The following is an 18,249-nucleotide window of genomic DNA, read 5'->3' as shown; positions in this document are numbered from 1 at the left end:
CTGTTTGCAGAGAGTCCGGTCAGTAGGCTGCGAAGGGCTCATGAGTGGAGGACAGCAGCAGAGAGCGGCCGACACAGGGCAGCCAGGCCTTACCTGCGTGGCCTGCCCTTGCTGCTGGAGCTGCTGCAGCTGCTGCGCAGTGAGGAAGCTCACGGGCTTGTTGCCGGCGATGAGCTTCGTCCCCGCCGGCATCGTGGTGAGGATGATGTTGCGGCCCAGCCCGCTGAGGCTGGAGGGAGGGGAAGCCTGAGTGAGGCCTGCGACGGGGCTGGTGTCCTCCTGGCCCAGCCCATGCCCAAGGCTGGGGGAAAATAGGGAGTCTGGTGCCCAGGGAAAACCCCAGCCTTCTGGACTGAAATGGGGATGAGCCGGTGAGGCCACCTTTCTCCTAGCTCCTGTGTTTCCCGGGTCAGAGAAGAAGCAAGGCCCCCAGTGCCATGGATAAAATGGCCCAGCGTCGGGTGGTCCCCGCAATAGGGCCTAGTCTTCTCATCAGCACCACAGGAGAACTGAACGACGGCGGGGGCGGGGGGACCATTTCTGCAGGTCTGTGGACCCCCTTGGCGGGCACCGTGTAGGGAAATGGGGGGGCTCCCAGCTAGAGCTATTTCAGGGAGCATTTCACTTCAACACAACACATCAGCCTTGCTCCGGCAGAAACACTGTTCTAAACAAGGACAGATCATTGCATTTTAGGATTTGTGTGTGTACACCTGCTTTCTGTCCTGGCTGTGAGAAGTTAAATGGACTTCATCCCAGGTTTCATTCCTATTAATTAAAATAAATTGATGTTTAGGACTGTCGAATTCCATACTGTCAAAAAGAAGGTCACTTTGATGGATTAAAAAAAGTGGAGGGGCCCTGCATCCACACCGTGATCAGCAGAACAGAACAGCACCCGGGGGGGGGGGGGTGTGCACTCCGAACAGAGACCCTCCGCGAGCAGCTGCCCTGAGACGGGCAGACATCGCTCCTTCACCCTCGTGTAAGTCAGAGCCACAGGAAGCCCCTGCTTCCAAGCAAGCCCTCATCCTCTGAAGCAAAGGGCCCAGACATCCCTAACACCCACATTGGGATCTGCCACCAGAGCCACGTCAGCACCCAGCCCATCCCAGTACCTCCTGTCCCCTCCCTGGCTTCTCCCCTCAACAGCACGTATCACCACCCCAGACAGTATCTTCATTCACTCCCTCTCCCCCCGTTTACTCTAAAGTCAAAGCCTGAGGACAGCAGACGCTTGTCTCTGTGAATCGCCATGTCCCCAGCACCTAAGACAACGCGAGGTGCCCCAGAAACACTGCTGAGCACCACAAAGTAGCCCAGGAACCCGGCTGCCACCCCACCCCGTGGTCAGGAGCCTCCAGCAGCCCTGCCCACCCCTCACTCCAGCACTCACTTGGCTCCAAGGTTTCCTTTGATGATGGGAGCTGTGACCACACTCTTGCCCTTCATAGGCTGGCTGATGACAGAGAGTGGAACCGTGATCCGCGTTGGGAGCTTCCCCTATGGAGAAAAGTCAGCCAGGCTCACGGGACAGAAGAGATAAGGAACGCCACCCAGAGTCACCCGGAGGGCCGTGAGCGCCCGGAGCAAGCGCCCGACCCTCTGCTCCCCGTGCCCTGCGGGGCTCAGGCGGCCCTCGCAGACTCACTCACATCTGTGCTTACTGCTCAAGGACACTACTTAGGAGTCATCCTCCTCTTTCCTAAGCAGAGCCGCAAATGTACCTGCTGGCATCAGGATGAAACGTGGGCCTGAATCGCAAAGGAAGTGTGTGCTCACCTGAGCACAGTCGGACTGCGCCCCTGACATGGCACACAGGACCTGCTCACAGTAACTCAGGGGGACACAGGCACTCGAGAGTTAATACAGCAGGTGCATACTCCTGCTCCAGCGGGCAGGCTCACCTGGGGTGCCCACAAAGGGCACATTCTCCAGGTGCACTTTCTGTTTCTCCCAGAGATAAGGGAGGTTAGTCAGGGGACACTAATAACAAACTCAACCAAGTGAAAAGTCCAGCCCCACAGCTAACAGGAAGGCCCAGGAGAAACACGAAAGGAGCTGGAAAAGCCTGGTGTCTTTGGGATTTCAGCACGGCTGGGGTTAGGTCACTACATCAGCTTGCTTTTAGGTTGCCTAGTTTTTAACCCTTGGTTGATAATAAAATTTATATACAGTAAAATCTTGTGTAAATCTGACTTTTAAAAATTATTCAAGAGGGGGAGGGTATATAGCTCAGTGGTAGAACACATGCTTAGCACGCACAAGGTCCTGGGTTCAATCCCCAGTCCCTCTTCTAAACATAAATAAACCAGGTTACCTCTCCCAGCCAAAAAAAAAAAAAAAGTTATTGCTTTAAAAAAAAAAAGATTCAAGAGGGGTGGCTGACAAGATGCACAGAAAAGGACTCGACACTTCCCGCGGGCAAGCCGGTTCTAAAAAAAGCCGGGTGTTCAGGAGGAAAGCCAGAGGGCCCCACACCGAGCTCCACAGCTGACTCGCCCTGTAGTCCTAAAAGCACTGAAAAAAGCCCGCAGGCAAGCAAACACGGCGAGACGGTGCCTCCAGGATTTACTTATGGTTGCATCTTCTTGTTAAGAATGCCTTAGACGCTTGAAACATTTCAGGCCAGCAGTCCACTAGCTGGAGCTGGCCTTTCGTGAGCAAACCCAACCAGCCAGGCAACTAGATAGGGGAAAAAAGCTCCATTCAACACTTCCTGGCCCATCAAATGCTCTCTGGCTACATTTATCCATACTGAGGAGAACAGGGTAGGTGCCACTGGATACACATTTCTGTGTCAGACGGCTCAAGAGAAACAGAAGTGGACCAAGGCAGTGTTCCCTTGCTTCCTTATTTCACTCCTGTGATGTGAGGACTTAACAAACATTCCCTTTAAAGCCACACTGTATTTCAGGGTTGGTTTTACTAATGTGCATATTTTCCTCCCTCCATTATCCTGGACTTTATCCAAATTAGTGAGGTTTTACTATACAGCTCGCTTGGAAAAGTAGAACTGAGTTTTATACTGCCCGTATGCACCGCCACGCCGAGCAGCACCCTCCATCCAGAGGCTAAAGAATAAGCACGTGCACCCAGGAACACACCTGCTGATCTGGGGATCTGGTTTGTGATAAAGGTGCTGTTCCAACTTAGTGGGGAAAAAATTTACTTGTCAACGATGTTGGAATAATTTGAAAAATACAAAATGCCATCTCTACCATGTGCCGTTCACAAAAATATACTTTAAATGGATTTATGAATTATACTTCCTTCAAAACTCTAAAAATAATTTATGAAAATGAAGGCTGACATCTTCATAACCCTGGGGTAAAAAAGGCACAAGACACAAAACCTAGGAGCCATAAAAGAAAATGCTGGTAGATTCAATCAGATAAAATACCTGCAGAGCAGAACTCTTCGTGTGCAAGGTTAAACAGTGACAGACTGGAAGAAAGCATTTTCTAACGTACAAGCACTAACAGCCGGAAGACAGAAACCTGGTGCCAGCTCAGACAACATGGCAAGGCCAAACACCCCAGAAGAAAACTGGCGAGGATTTATCCACCCCTGGAGGGCCTGGAACAACCCCTGCACGCAGGGATGCCCAACCGCACCAAAGATCAGGGAGGCGGGGAGAAACTCTTCTTGGCAGTAAGACGGGTATATAAAGTCTGAAAAATACAAGATATCCAGCCTGGGTAGGAAACGGGGGAAACAGGGAACTGGCTGATGGGAGTGTAAGATGGCCTTTGTGGTAATGCGACTGGAACGGCAAGACTTTGAACACGGGGGTCTCCCTGGCCCCTTCTGGAGCCTCCATTTCTGAAACTTACACGTGCTCGCGTGCACAACACGAACGTTCACTGTGGCCCTGGTTCATGACACCACGGTATCACTAAAAGGACACATTCAGTGTCTGTGTGGGATCCAGAACAACCCCCAAGACATTTTTAAGTAAATAAAGCAAATCATGGAACAATATACAGACTGAGATCTCTCAGGGATTTTTTTTAACTACGTGTACGAAGATGCTCAGAGAAAGGAGAAGGATAAATGCCAAACCACCACCAGTAACGAGCCTCACGGAGGGGAATCAGAGGGCAGTGAGAGGAGTTTCCTGTTTACATACCTCTGCTCTATTTGGTATTTGTTTAAGAATGTACGCCTGCACTACACCTTCATACACATGTTTCAAAATTAAATAACTAAGTCTTACAATAAATAAGCCTGTTTGGGTCCAAGGAGGTGACAGACAGGGCGTCTAGTCTGCACCCCTAACAAACGCTTCCCGAGAGGAAAGGCTACTCCTCACCACCACCGTTACTCACAGCCTGCGACGTGGAGACCACGGTGGTGCTGACAGGGACCTGCCGCACAGCAGGGGCTCCGGTCCCAATGCTGATGGGGGAGCTGGCTGAGCCAGAAGCCACGGCCACAGTCTTGGACGTGGCAGCGTTCACGCTGGGCAAGGACACCGCAGAGGTATGAACAGTGCCGGACCCACTGGCCACTGACGACCCCTGCTTGGCATGGGCCGCAACCGTGATGGTCTGGCCCGCTTTGGGAGGCATCACTCCCAGGCCCTGCACGATGCGGATGGTGGCTGCCGGCTTGGCTTCGGAAGAGGCCACTGTAGTTTTCCCCTTCTGGTCAGCCACACTCACACCAAGCGCTGGCATTAAGCGGAAAGCTGAACCTGAGGCTTCTGTTGGCTTGAGGTCAGGAGTCACCTTGACCACGGTGGTCCCTGTTGGGGTGGATGAAGGGACGCTGGCCGGACTGGCCTTGGCAGGGCTGTCAGCCGCGTGGACGGGATTGGAAGTGACGTGTAAGGTAGCGGAGATGCCTTTGCCCGCAGTGCCACTTCCTGTCCCAAAGAGGTCCTGGGTCAGTTTAACTGTGGTGACCTGGGACTTGGCCAACGTGGCCATCATGTCTGGAGTGATTCGCAGAACCGTCTGGCCTTTGGCATCCGTGGTGATGGATGAGGGCGGCAGGCGCAGCACGTCCTTACCCTGGATACGGAAGTTAGCGGCTGTGAGTGGCACGCTGCTGCCCGCCTGGGGCTTCACGCCAAGCTGCCCAGTGATCGCCACCTGGAGGGGAAGGGAGAGCGCTGATGAAGGGGGCCACATGGCGGGATGGGCTACAGAGCAGGACTGGGGAAAGCTCCACCGTGGGAAATGGGTGTTCCATAAATCATTCTCACATTTTACTCTGAAAACTTCTGGAAAACATTCACAAAGTAGAGAACAGTCTAACAAATCCATGTACCATCACCCAGCTTCAAAACCGATCACGTGGCAGCTGTGTTTTCTCTACCCTTCCCCACTCTCCGGAGTGCTGGGGTGGAAGGGCATTGGAGTACTTTAAAGTAAACCAAGAAGTATCATTTCACTGAGAAATACGGTCGTTCCTCGGTATCCACGGCTGCTCCAGTCCCTTACATGAAATGGAGCAGGACAGTCAGCCCTCTGCACCTGCAGGCTCGATCAGCAGTTGGTTCAACCTATGGACGCAGAACCGGAGGAAGGAGAGGGCTGACTGCACCTCTGTACATGTCTCTAACCTCGAGAAAGACTCGAAGTTAAAAAATAATCACCTGTCATTACCTAGTAATCACCTACAAATAGTACAACATACATTCGCATTTCCCCCACTGTCTCAAAAATGCCCATTTATGCAGATTGGCAAGACAGGCAGGGACAGTGCCCCACCCCCCCGCTCAGCAGGAAGCAGACATGGAGATGAAACCTTCGCTCCTGCTCCAAAGATCTGCCACTGCCCATCTGTCAGGGGGAAGGCGGGGCCCACTAGTGTCCTTCCAAGTCCAACGACCCCCATTCCTGGGCTCTCAGATGTCTGCCTGGGATCCCTCAACAAATAAACTACATTCCTCACGGCGTGTGTTTGCCCTAACGAAATAACAGTCCCAGGTAACGATGCCTAATCTCACAGTAGCTCAGGATGGCTTGTTTCAGCCCACCTTATCAGTCATAAACCCCAAGGACCCTAAACCTCTTATCTCACCTGCAACCATCCAGAGACCTGCGCACAAGCCTATCAGGCACCTTGTGACCCGACCTTACAGAGCACCCCAAACACCTGGCCCTCGTCTGTGTGGCCCGCTCTTGTCTACAGCACTGCTCCCCTAATAAAACTCCTTTACTATTCTCCTAGGGAGAAAAAAAAGAAAACACCTATTTATGGCTGCGCCAACCTCCACTCTGAGAGTACGTCACGGTGGTGACAAGCCAGACTTTCCAGGGTCACACGCCGACTCCCACCTAAGGCCGACCTCCTTGTGGAACACATACTACCCTTCCAGCCTGGGGGACTGTATCTCATGAGCCACCCCCTCTACCGGGCCACTCCCTGCCATCAGAACGCAGTTCCCTTCCTGAAACACCGTGAACCCTTGCTCACCCCACACCGACTCCAGCCCCAGTTCTCTGCTCTCTTCAAACGCAAGACTGACAATCACCCACACTCACTGTCTCCACTTTCTCGCCTCATAGTCTCTGCTGAATCCATTCCCAAAAGCCACAGCCCTCTGAACCCTGGCAAGTTCACTCGTTACCTGCGTCCAGTGAGTGGGCAATTCTCCAGCCTCATCTCCCCTTCACACACTGACGCAGGCGCTGGCTTCAGTGTTTTTGTCTCAATCTGTCCTACAGGTCCCATACCTCAGTGCTTTCTTCTGTCTCAGGAAACCACAGCAACACCCAAGAGCCGTGGGGCTATTCCCAGCCCTGCTTCCACCTCCCACGACCATGGCGGAGGCAGCCACCCCCACTTGCAGGGCTGCGATGCCTCCCACCTGGCCTCCCTGCTTCCACTCCACGCAAAGGCAAGGTTCCTTTAATGTAAGCGAGGTCATCACCCTGGCTCACAGTCTCCCACGTTTAAATTAAAAGGGGAAGTCTGACACCATTTAACCACTGGCAACCTCGCCTTCTCACACAAACACACCTGCTCACCGAGCTTCAGCCACACAGCCCTCCTGCTGTTTCTGCAACATGCTCCAGATGCAAGGCCCTTCCCTGCTGCTCCTGTGCCCTGAGAACCCCTGAGCACCCCAGCTCAGCACCCGCTCCCGCCTCCCTCATCTCTCTCGCCAGCCATCTCCCCGGAGAGACCTCCTCTGGCCCCTCCACCCTCCTGCTCACCGATCCCCACAGCCCTGGCTGCGGCTGACCCCGAGGTACCTATCTGTCCCCAGACTCTGTGACACTCTGAGCCCCAGCCTGTGCAAGCCCCTGCTGGACAGTGCCGGGCACACAAAAAGCACTCAATAAATACTTGTCTGATGGAAAAAAAAAAAAGGACACTTTATCAGTAGTGGTTCCACTGCTTCATGTATAAAACGGGGACAAGAGAAGCGCCCACCCTGTGGTATCTTAAGGACCACAACGTTTAGCATCTGTAACAGGTGGGACAGGTGCAGATGCACAGGAAGCGCTCCCATCACCATTCCACTGCTTTTCTACCTGACAATTCCTCCAAGTTCACCACTTACCCTTGCGTATTCACAACCAAGAAAGCACAAACATACTCTAGTTGTATGGATGTAAACTGAAATGCCAATTAAGTCTATCAGGTTACTCCACAGGGTTTTAACTAAGTAAGTTAAAGTCATTAGCTGAGTCGAGAAACTCAGCTAATAAACGCTGAATTATATGAAAAGAAACACACAAAAAATTCCTTTGGGATCTACCAAACTTGCACTGCCCTTGGTAGAAACTCACACTTGAAACACTTATGAACTCAAGGACCTGCTACTGTAGAGCACAGGGAACAATTTCAATTTCTCATAATAAGCTATAACACAAAAGAATCTGAAAATACATAGATGTACGTGTGTGTATAAGGGAACCACTTTGCTGTACACCTGAAACTAGCACTGTCAGTCAACTACGCTTCAATTAAAGACAAAATAAAATAAAATAAATATACCTATGACCTAAGGACCAAAGATCACAAATCACTACATCGCTGTCCAACCGTCCTTTGATTTCTTCAGACAAAGGAGTCAGACCCACCCAGAGAGACGCCCCCCTACCTGCTTGATGATGTTCTGTCCCGTGACGTTCTGAATGACCGCAGCTGTGGGAGCACCCTGAGCGGAGCTCCCAGGGGAACTGGTGGCTGGCTTGCTCACAGGGTTGGCTGCTGCAGGGAGACTCGTCACCGTGAGCCCCGCCGGCCCGGGTCCAGGCCGCTGCACCGTGGACGCCGCAGTCTGGGCTTTGACCGGCACGGTGGCCATTACTGTCTGGTTCGGGGCAGGAGGCCAGGAGCTTAATTAGACACTGAGACGCAGACCGCAGAGCCTCCAGCCTGTCACCACCCAGAAGCGTTCCTCTGAGGCACTGCTAACCTAACAGTGCCCAGGGCTCAACGCTCTCTAAGAGTTAACTTCTTTATATTTGGGTAGAACACCTTAATTTTCAGAAACATTTTCACATTTAACATCGCATTTTATTCCTACACACGGAGAGCAAGTATTACATCCCTTTTAAAGTAAAGGAGACTGAGGCAGGAGATCTTCTCTAAGATCACGCCAGTGAGTGGCATGGCTAAGACTAGAGGCACAGTGGAAGGAGCCTGAGACTGAGAGTCACAGGTCTGGAGGTCCTGACTGCCTGCTAGACTCACAGACCAGCCCGGGCCCACCTGCTGCCCCTCTTTACCTGGGGCACGACTTTGGTCTGTGTGGCAGTGGCTGGAACGCGAATCTGTGGCAGGGTGGGCGCTGGCCCCGCTGACTGCTGATTCACAGCAGGAAGGCCGGGCTGGGCCATCACCCGCACCTGGGGGAGCCCAGCCGAGCCAGTGTGGCTCACAACCCGGGCAGCTGCCTGAGAACTTGGTGGAGTCTGGCTGGAAGCTGGGGAAAGCATGGTCCCCAGCTGTGGCATCGTCGGGGAAGATACGAGAAGAACCCTGTGGGGAACACCAAGAAGAAGCAGGAGACAGACAACTCAGGAGGCGGACTCACAGGACTCTGGAGGGAGAAAGCTGGAGGGGAACGGAAGCACTTACCCTGAACTAGATTTGGCTGGCTCTGAGACAGCAGTCGGGCCGCTTTTGTTCACTGAGGACACAGGCGGAGGGGAGATAGGGGTGGCGGGCAAAGCGGGGGTGGTGGGGGTCACAGGCGTGACCGGGGTGGGCGGCATGCTGGAGTCACTGAGGCTCATCTGGCTCTGCTCGGAAGGGCCACCGCCGAGGACCTTCACCGAACTCTCCTTGCTGCTGGACTTCTGTGAGCGGAAGAGAAGAGGATTCACACGCAGGTGGGACGAGGGCCGGCTCGGCCCCCGCGGTTCCTGCCGCACTGTGTTAAGGGAAGGTCTGGCCGCCATCGCCCCAGGAGGCACCTACCACCTTGGACGGGGGCTTGGGCTTTTGCTGAAGGGCTTTTCTGGCTTTAGCTGCAGCTGCTTGGGCCTGGTGGATCCGCTCTGCAAACAAAAGTGGAAGCTTCAGTAAAGGCTTAACCTCAGCACAGTCAGGAGTGGCTCCTCTAAGAGCCAGGGCTACAACCACGTCCTGCCCAAATGCCACCGAGAAGGACGCAACTGGGGCACCAAGTCAGAGGCAGCCCTGGTCTAGCGGGCACATCGCCCGCAGCTCACACACCGAACTCCTCCTCGCTCCGGTCGCGATGCAGGTAGATCCACAGCTTCCGCCCAATGTCGTACTTCACGCACGGGTCTTTCTCATAGTGCAGCCGGTCCAGGGCTCCGCTCACTACCGTGTTCACCTGGAGCCCCAGAGCAAAGTGGTGAGGGCAAGGCAGACGTGGATTCCAGCGGAAAAGCACTGGGTGTGAGGCACGGCTGACACACAGGGCCCATCCCCCATGGTCACCCTGTCACTTGGCAAAACGAGACACTACAAGGCCCAGGAGATGGGGCGCTGTCACCCCCAGGATGTGAGCAGGCAACCTCCAGCAGAAGCTGAAAAAGAAACGCTGCCGACAGCGAGGTCAGGGTCAGAGCTGCTCCCGTTCAAGACGCCCTCCCTCCGCCTCCCCCGGCAGTTTGATGTAATTTAGGTTCTTTGTATTTCCCCATAAGCAACCTCACGTCCATCCTGGAAGAAAACTCAAGCTCTTGTCTGCTCCTACCTGAGTGCTAGTGACGTCCGGCGCCAGGAATTGGGAGTCCTTGAGCAGCTCGCAGATCTCCGCCCGTGTGCCCTCGCCATTGGGCAGCCGGGCCGCGGCGTCGCGGACTGACACCGGAAAACACAAAGCCGAGTGTCAGCAGGGCTCCCCAGGGAGGGCCTCCATGCCCAACGCCAACCCAGCACCAGGCGGATGCTGCCCCCGGGGACAGTCTCCCACCACCAGGCGGACGCTGCCCCCAGGGACAGTCTCCCACACATCCTGCACACTCAGCCGAGGCTGAAGGTCCCTGAGAATTCAGCGGGTGCGGGAACTCAGGCAGGAGAAAGTGACCACTTTCACTGAAATTCAGCACTTCCTTCAATTAGGAACAAAGGTAACAAAACACAAGCTGGCAGCACTGCGACGCCGTAGCAGAAATTAGGTATTTTCTTAGCACAGCCGCAGGCAACTCGAAGTCTCACTTCCACTCACAATGGCTGGGGTCACAGGAGCCATCAGACCTGCTCCTAGGGCTTGTCACTTTACAGTGCAACAAAAACGCACGTATTTCTGCACCCTAAATTTGTTTGGATATTTTGATAACGATGTCAGTATGATTGGTTTCTTCTGCAACTCTGTGCATTTTAGGCATTGAAAGATATTCTGTCCAGAGGTTTCACCAGACTGCCTAAGAGATTCATGGCATAAAAAAGGTTAAAAACCTCTTTAAAGGAATCCTAGTCTGGAGGAAGCAAACTCCTGTACTTAAGCTAACTGTTCAGCAGCCTGTGAACAACTCCTGAATGAATGTAAACGTGGGCCTAGACTCCAGGGAAGAAACACGGGTTCCTGGCACACATCTCTGGAGGCAGAACTGCCCCTCCGTGTCCCAAACCCCAAAGCTTCCTGAAGCTGCACTGACCCTCCCAGCCTCCGCCATGGGGGCGGGGGCACGCCCAGGGACTAGGGGTACAGCAGACCGAAGGCAGGCACGCACCCAGGGACAGGATGGTGACGTAGGCGGGCCGGTCGGACCGCAGCAGGGAGTGTTCTCGCGCCTTGTTGAGCGAGGTCTCCTTGTCGAACACGCCCTTCACAGGCCCCACCACAGACTCGAAGCCGTGCATGCGGAAGGTGAAGGCCTTGTGGGGCTGGCTGTACCTGTAACGCTCCTGCAAGAGAAGGGGCAAGGCTCCCGAGTCAGAATTAAGGGGGTCCTCTCTAGAGCCCCCAAACAGCAAGGGGCCTCAGAACAGGAAGGAAACAGGCTATTCCATGAGGAATACCAAGCCGACCACAGTGGGAAAAGGATGGTCCCCAAAAGCCAGTCACTAGCAAAGGGACCAAGCGGTAAATGTGTGTTTTGTATCTGGAAGAAAAAGCATCAAAACCTTTTTCATTTGCCTTCTCACACCATCACTACCCCCTCAAAACAATACCAACAGAACAGCTAAGGTTAAGGGTGTGAGTGTCCTCCAAGAATCTGGACGCAAGGACAGCCAGGCTCAGAGCTCTCCACGTGGCCTCAAAGATGCAGAGATTTACACCAGATTCCAGCTTTTTCTTACCTGCTCCTGAAAAGCTCGCTTCTCCTCTCCTGTGCTGGGCCGCACCACATAGTCAGTTCTTCTGGAACACAAAGAATTCTGGATCTATCACCCCTTCCAGCAGCCAGAGCCACTCCCTCTGCAACACGAGTGCCCTCTTTTTACAAGTGTTTTTTCTATTTCTGGAAAGCAGTATGGAGGGTCCTCAGAAAACTGAGAACAAAACCACCACACAATCCGGCAACCCTACTTCTGGGAATATTTCCAAAGGAAATCACTATCTCGAGGAGATAGCTGTACCCCCATGTTCACTGTATTATTTATAAGAGCCAAGACATGGGAACAATCATGACAGAGGTCTATCAGTAGACGAATGGATAGAGAAAACATACACACACACACACACACACACACACACACACACACACACACACAGTGGAGTGTTACTCAGCCATAAAAAAAGAAGGAAATCCTGACATTTGAAACAACATGGATGGATCTAGAGGGTATTAGGCTAAGTGAGATAAATCCCATAGAAAGACAATTACTGGATGGTATCACTTCCATGTGAAATCTAAAAAAACCTAACTCACAGAAACAGAGACTAAAATGGTAGTTACCGGGGGCTGGGGGTGGGGGGAATGGGGAGATACTCGTCAAAGGGTACAGATTTCCAATTATAAAGTCCTGGGGACCTCACGCACAGCATGGTGACTGCAGTCAGCAATACTGCATCACACACTGAAAGGTGCTAACAAAGACCTTACATGTTCTCGCTGCAAGAAAAGAACCTGATAATTACGTGAGGTGGCAGATGTGCTAACTACCCTTACTGTGGCCATCACCTCACTACATGCATGCATAAAGTCAACACACTGCATACTTAGACTCACACTGCACACTTAGACTCACACAATTCCATCTCAACAAAGCTGAGGGAGAAAGGGGCCACGACAGGCTGGACATCATCGCCTGGGGTGACCCACAGAGACCAGGAAGAGAGGCTGGGGACCTGAACCCTGCCTGGGTCCTGTCACTAACCTTCAGAGAGTCACCCAGACTCCTGCCTCCACTTCACAGGGAAAATGAGGAAGATGGGCTGGATGAACCATTCTCCAGCAGGAACTGAGGAAGGGGCTCGGGAAAAAGCAGGCACCTACAGGCGGACAGCACCCCTCAAAGGCCCCTTGGGCAACTCTACCGGTGGGAGTGTGCTGCCCCCCTGGGGAGGCTGAGGCAGGGAAGGGTCCATGGACCCCCGGCACCTCCCAAGCCCACGACAGCTCTGACACACTAACCACCCCCCATCACAGCATTATACTCACACCCGAGGAACAGGCATCGTGGCATCTGAGCTGTCTTCATTTTCTTGCTGGAGAAAAAGGAAAACAGGCACAGGTGGATGGACTCAAGGGTTCTGGAAGCCCAACAGAGAGAGCTGGTATTTCCTGAAAACTGTACCTTACAGAAGGCCTGGTCTTTGGTTTCTAGCCACAGCTGGAAGAGGGCAGCTAACTCCTTTTCATTATCTTGGGACTGGCCTATTAAAAAAGCAAAAAGGCAAAAAATAGTAAGATTCCCTTTCTCCTCGCTTGCTGTAACTTGCCGGGACCTGCAGCAACGGTCCTGCGCACAGACGACCCTCCGCCTGGGCGTCCACATGCAGAAGGGCTTCAGGATCCCATGTGACACCACTCACGAAAATTAACCTGAAATGTCCGCATGGAACACGGTCCACCCAGCATCCTCAAGGCTCAGTCATGTGACCCCAGGGCCCCCCTCCCTCCACTGCACCCCAGCCACTCACTCCCACAACCACAACCGGACTGTCATTGCCCAAAGCTGCTCCACCTTCAAAACGCTTAATCCAGTGTTTCTCAACTCTAGCTGTGCATGAGAATTACCCAGAAACGTTTTACAATGAATGCCAGGGCCCTACTCAGGCAGTTAATCGAAAACCCTGTGGGTGAAGTCCAGGCATCAGCATTTTTTGAGAAGATTCCCAAACAGCTGCAGCACACACTCAGGGCCGAGAACCTTCACACATCCTGCTCTCCAGCCACAACAGCCTCCCCTCCGCTTGCTGCGTGTTTACCTCTCCCATCGACATGCTACCCGGTCTCAACTGCCAGTCCAAACACCCCAGTTCCCTGCTCCCATCAGCCCTGTCTTCCCCAATTCAGCTCTGGGTCCACGCCCACCATCTCAACAACAGGCACAGTAACACCTAAGGCCCCTCTCTCCCATCTGCACCACTGCCCTCGAGCAAAGCTCAAATTCTGCACTATCCACCTTCTCCAAGTTTCAACTCAGGCAGCTGAGGGCTGCCAGAAAGAAAACCCAGAGGAAAGCAAAGGACACCTCTATACACGAGTGTGAGCAGCCCCCATGGGCCCTCCATCTGCCCAGCGAGCTAACCACATCTCTGACAAGTTGGTTCCCCACTCGCTCTAGAACAACTGTCCCCACTCTTGTCAACCTCCCTTCCCGCTCACAGCTGAGCTCGCCGCTCTCCCTCCCACTTCACACAGAAAAGCCGTCTGACCAAACCCCCTCAAACTTCCCGCAAATAAAACCTACAAGCCCACTGCTGTGCACCAAGTCTCTCCCCCGCAACGAAAACAGAGGAGCCGCCTCCTGCCATCTGAGGCTGACCCACTGGCATCAGAATTTGTACGATTGACTTTCCCTTCTCCGCTTCGTATCATCTCCATCAACACTTAGACACACTCTAAGTTTCTCTCAGTTTTAAAAAAAAGTCCTCTTGTGGTGGGGGAGGGTAGAGCTCAGGGGTAGAGTGCATGCTTAGCACACACACAGTCCTGGGTTCAACCCCCAGTACTTCCATTAAACAATAAAATATTGTTGAAATTTAAAAAAATAATAAAATTTTAGAAAGTCCCCTCTTGGCCACCAGGCCCCCTTCCTGCCCTCCCCTCCCCCGCTAAGCCGCTAGAAAGTGCAGTCGATTCACTGGCTCTGTAACGGGGGTGCTGGGAAGCATTCACGTGGCTGCAGAAAGGGAGCCCCGATATGTGTGTACAAGTCTCCACCGGGGACGCGAAGGTCAGCGAATTGCTCTGTAAACAGAGCTGCGTGGCCACTGGTTCACACTGTCTGCGGCTGTGCTGCACAGGGCAGAGCTGAGCGGCTGCAGCCAAAAGCTCCTGGCCCACAAGCTGAAGACACTACGAATTGGCCTCACGAACGGCCATCAGCTTGCCAGCAACCTAACCCTCGTCACCCCACTAACGAATGACTCCTCCAAAAAACTCATCACTTCTTCCATGTCCACAAACCCCGTCTTCATCTTCCTAAACCTTCCAGGAACAGTCAAGGCCAGTGACCACTCCCTACCTCCTGACTCTGCAGTCACTGCCTCTCCACGTGTCCTCACTCCGCCTCCTCCACCGCGGAGCTTCTCAAGGTTTAGTCCGAGGCCCTCTTCTCTCCTAACACTTTCCCCCCAGGCCTCCGGCTCCAAGCACTCGGTGTGTGCCCACAGCTCTCCACCCTGACCCTCTGGTCTGGACCCTCAACCCACCCATCCCACTGCCTAGTCAGCTTCTCCACCTCAGTACTTCAAAGGCAGCTTGTCCAAGACCACACTCATGACTGTCCCCCTCACCCAAGCCTGGACGTCCTCCAAGGCCACCTCTGCTGCTGGCAGGACCCCTGCCCACCACGTACCAATCTAGCAGAAGTGATGCCTGTCAGCCCTCCTCCTTCACTCACCATGTCCAATCCATAACCCGGTCCTCTGGCTCTCACCACCTAAAACTTTCCCAAATTCACCCATTCTCCCTGTCTGGGTCCAGATTAGCATCATCTCTACGCAAGCTTGTGTGACCTTAAATCCTGTCTCCCTGGCATCCCCGACCCACACTGCTCCCTCCACAGGGAGTGCTTCCAACCCCCCACCCAGCTCATCCCGGGTCACCGCTGACACCTCTGCTCAAATCACCTTTCTCAGGAAAGCGCTGACTCTGCACACACCAATGCCTCATCACAGACGCGCACGCCTTCTAGCATTTTCCCTTACAGAATGTGTAAGCTTATTTCATTTAAATGAGTATTTGTCCCCCAAACAAACCTTAAACTCCAAGAGGGGAGCACACTGTCTAACTTACAAACCATTACATGCCCAGCATGTACCACGGTGCCTGACACCCAGAGGCTGAATACACGCTGCAAAGAATGAATGAACCTTCTGCTTTCCTCACAGACACTGGACAGGCATGTGTGCTTCCCCAGGAGACCAACACTGCGTCTTCCTCTGATCACCCCCTGCCCAGGTAACGGTCACCAAGTTATTTCAGGCGCACGTCACCACAACTTACACTGCACTTGGGACCTCCCACATTTGCAACAAAGGGAGCCTGTTCTTCAGAAACAGCTTGCTCGGGGCTGCCCAACACGTCGTCCTCAGAAGCAAAGCCCACCTTAGGAAGGAAAGTAATTTCTTTGCTACAAGTTAATCTAAAACCATAGACGTGGCTGACGGAAACGGAGGAGCTGCTGTAGAACACCCCTGCAGGTTTCAACTCCACCAGCCCCAGCGGGCGTCACAGCGAAGGGCAAGGCCACCGCAGCCACACCCGATGGGGTGAATGCAGACCTCGTGAGCCCCAGAGGGGTCCTGAAGGATTCTTCTACTGAGCAAAACAAGGGTTACTACCGCCCTATTCAACACTCCCCTGGCCTGTACTGACTGGAAGGCACAAGCAGCTCAGGGGAGGAAACAGAAGGAAAATCTGTTACAGGTAGTGGCGTGCGTTACTCACCAAGCAACTTCCACTGCTGAGTCTTCTCTTTGAACTCAACAAAGGGAGAGAAACCGGAAGGCATAGCTGCAAGAAACGGAGCCCATAAACAAGCCGCGCAGGTCCGAGAGAACGCTAAACCGAGAGCAACAGGCAACCCGGCTCCGACCTCCCCACGCTAATGGCCCTCAGGACAGCACCCTGCAAAGCCAGGATGATTTCACCAGCCCAGCTTCAGCTTACTAAGAGGATTTCTTAGACTGGGAGGTGGGCGGGGAGGGGATACTGACTCCCCAGAAAGAAGTACCTTACCGCGGCTTTCTCCAGCAAGACACTGCAGGGCTGGTAACACCAACTCTGCCCAGTTGGGGGCCGCAGAGAACCAGCTATTAAGGGAGCTGGCCGGAGAGGACTGCCAGTCCAAAACTCGCTCCTCCAACTGAGGGAAAGTAAAGGCAGAAGCCAGTCAGAGTTCTACTCTACACCAGCCATCCCACGGCTGCGCCGGAACAAGCTGGCTGTGTTCGTCCAGTGTGCCCAGGTCACAGACTCAGTCTGCTGCGGAGCTCAGGGGGGACCCAGAGCTCTGCTTCTCGAGCCACAGACCACTGAAGATGTCCACAACCTGAAACTTCGATGTATACCTGACTTTTCCAAAAAGGCTTACCATAGGGAGACTGGTCTGCCCCTCCAGCAGCAAGATCTCCAACAGAAGAGAGAAGAAGCTGGAAGATATCTCATTGATTCCAAGGCAAGGCTTGAGGTCTTCAAGAGGCCTAACGAGGGAAGAAAAATCTGAGAACCACCAAAAAGACCAAGACACCCCCAGGTTGCTTTAGGCCCTCCGAGCCTCCTAGCAGTCATAAGAAAGTTCAGTAGAGGACCACAATATACACTTTCCCCAGGACCCCTAGGACTCAAGGCTCACAGGGTCAACCCAGCCCAGCTCACAGCGAGCACCAGCCCTGGGAGCATGCCTGACTGGTCACCCCGGTCGCTCACTTACTCCTCTTTGATAACTGGTATGGCCAGTGGGGATGGAGCCTGGGAGAGGGGTGGAAGCCCTTCAGCACTGCTCAGGGGTTCAACCAGATCCTCTGTCTCTGATTTGATCATTTTTATTTTTTTCTTCTTCCTTTCTTCTTTTTCCTTAACCTTTTTTTTAAGGACAGCCAAGTCATACAGGGCTGGAGAGAAAAAAGCAACACAAGTCACAGAACTGCATTTTCTACACCAGAAAACGACGAGTATTATCTGCGTATTATTTTGCCGAAGCTGAGAAGTAAAAGAAAAATCTCAGTAAGAAGACATGTAGTTTTGTTCTGTTTTGATTTTAAACCAAACCCAATGAGTGATTTAAAGACTCAATGATCTGTTGTACTGGTTTTATACTCACTGTCTACCTATAAATCTGAAAGAGGCAATAACAAAACAAAGGTCACCAGTAAGAAGGATGCGGTGGTTTCATCTTTTTTTGCAACGTGCCGACGGGTGTAATGCAACACCACAGCCAGACAACGGCCTCCTCTGGGGGCCACCATTTACCTGCCAGAGAGCCCTTCCTGCCAGCATTGACTCGCATCATGATGTCACTGAGAGTCAGGTCCCCCGTCAAAAGATCCGGGTGATCCTAGACATGAGAGTGAGATTCGTCACGGAGGCCCCGAAAAGGAGCTACAACTGTTGATCATTTTGCCAGCTTACCTAACAGATACAATGAGACGTCAGGTGCACTTGAGGAAATCATACTGAACTTAAACGGACAGAGTTAAGAACTATTTGCTCCTCATGACAGGGCAGGGAGAGCCCAGCTCCAACT

The 18,249-nt window shown here is 53.1% G+C and overlaps 1 protein-coding gene across 1 annotated transcript in view; it reads right to left on the bottom strand.

Annotated features, from left to right (window-relative positions):
- Positions 1-18,249, bottom strand: part of NFRKB (nuclear factor related to kappaB binding protein) — a 32,132-nt gene that overhangs the window by 4,042 nt on the left and 9,841 nt on the right. Inside the window, 18 exon segments of the mRNA XM_032472542.1 lie at positions 94-229; positions 1,397-1,503; positions 4,332-5,099; positions 8,066-8,278; positions 8,697-8,949; positions 9,049-9,269; positions 9,391-9,470; positions 9,649-9,772; positions 10,139-10,245; positions 11,118-11,292; positions 11,689-11,749; positions 12,993-13,039; positions 13,129-13,208; positions 16,452-16,517; positions 16,743-16,869; positions 17,098-17,206; positions 17,437-17,617; positions 17,976-18,060. Of these exon segments, the coding sequence (XP_032328433.1) occupies positions 94-229; positions 1,397-1,503; positions 4,332-5,099; positions 8,066-8,278; positions 8,697-8,949; positions 9,049-9,269; positions 9,391-9,470; positions 9,649-9,772; positions 10,139-10,245; positions 11,118-11,292; positions 11,689-11,749; positions 12,993-13,039; positions 13,129-13,208; positions 16,452-16,517; positions 16,743-16,869; positions 17,098-17,206; positions 17,437-17,617; positions 17,976-18,060 (2,940 nt within the window).

The sequence above is a fragment of the Camelus ferus genome, chromosome 33 (genome assembly GCF_009834535.1).
Source record: "Camelus ferus isolate YT-003-E chromosome 33, BCGSAC_Cfer_1.0, whole genome shotgun sequence".
NCBI classification, from domain to species: Eukaryota; Metazoa; Chordata; class Mammalia; order Artiodactyla; family Camelidae; genus Camelus; species Camelus ferus.
The sequence above is the reverse complement of the archived record's forward strand: the minus strand, read 5'-3'. Positions and strand labels throughout refer to the sequence as shown.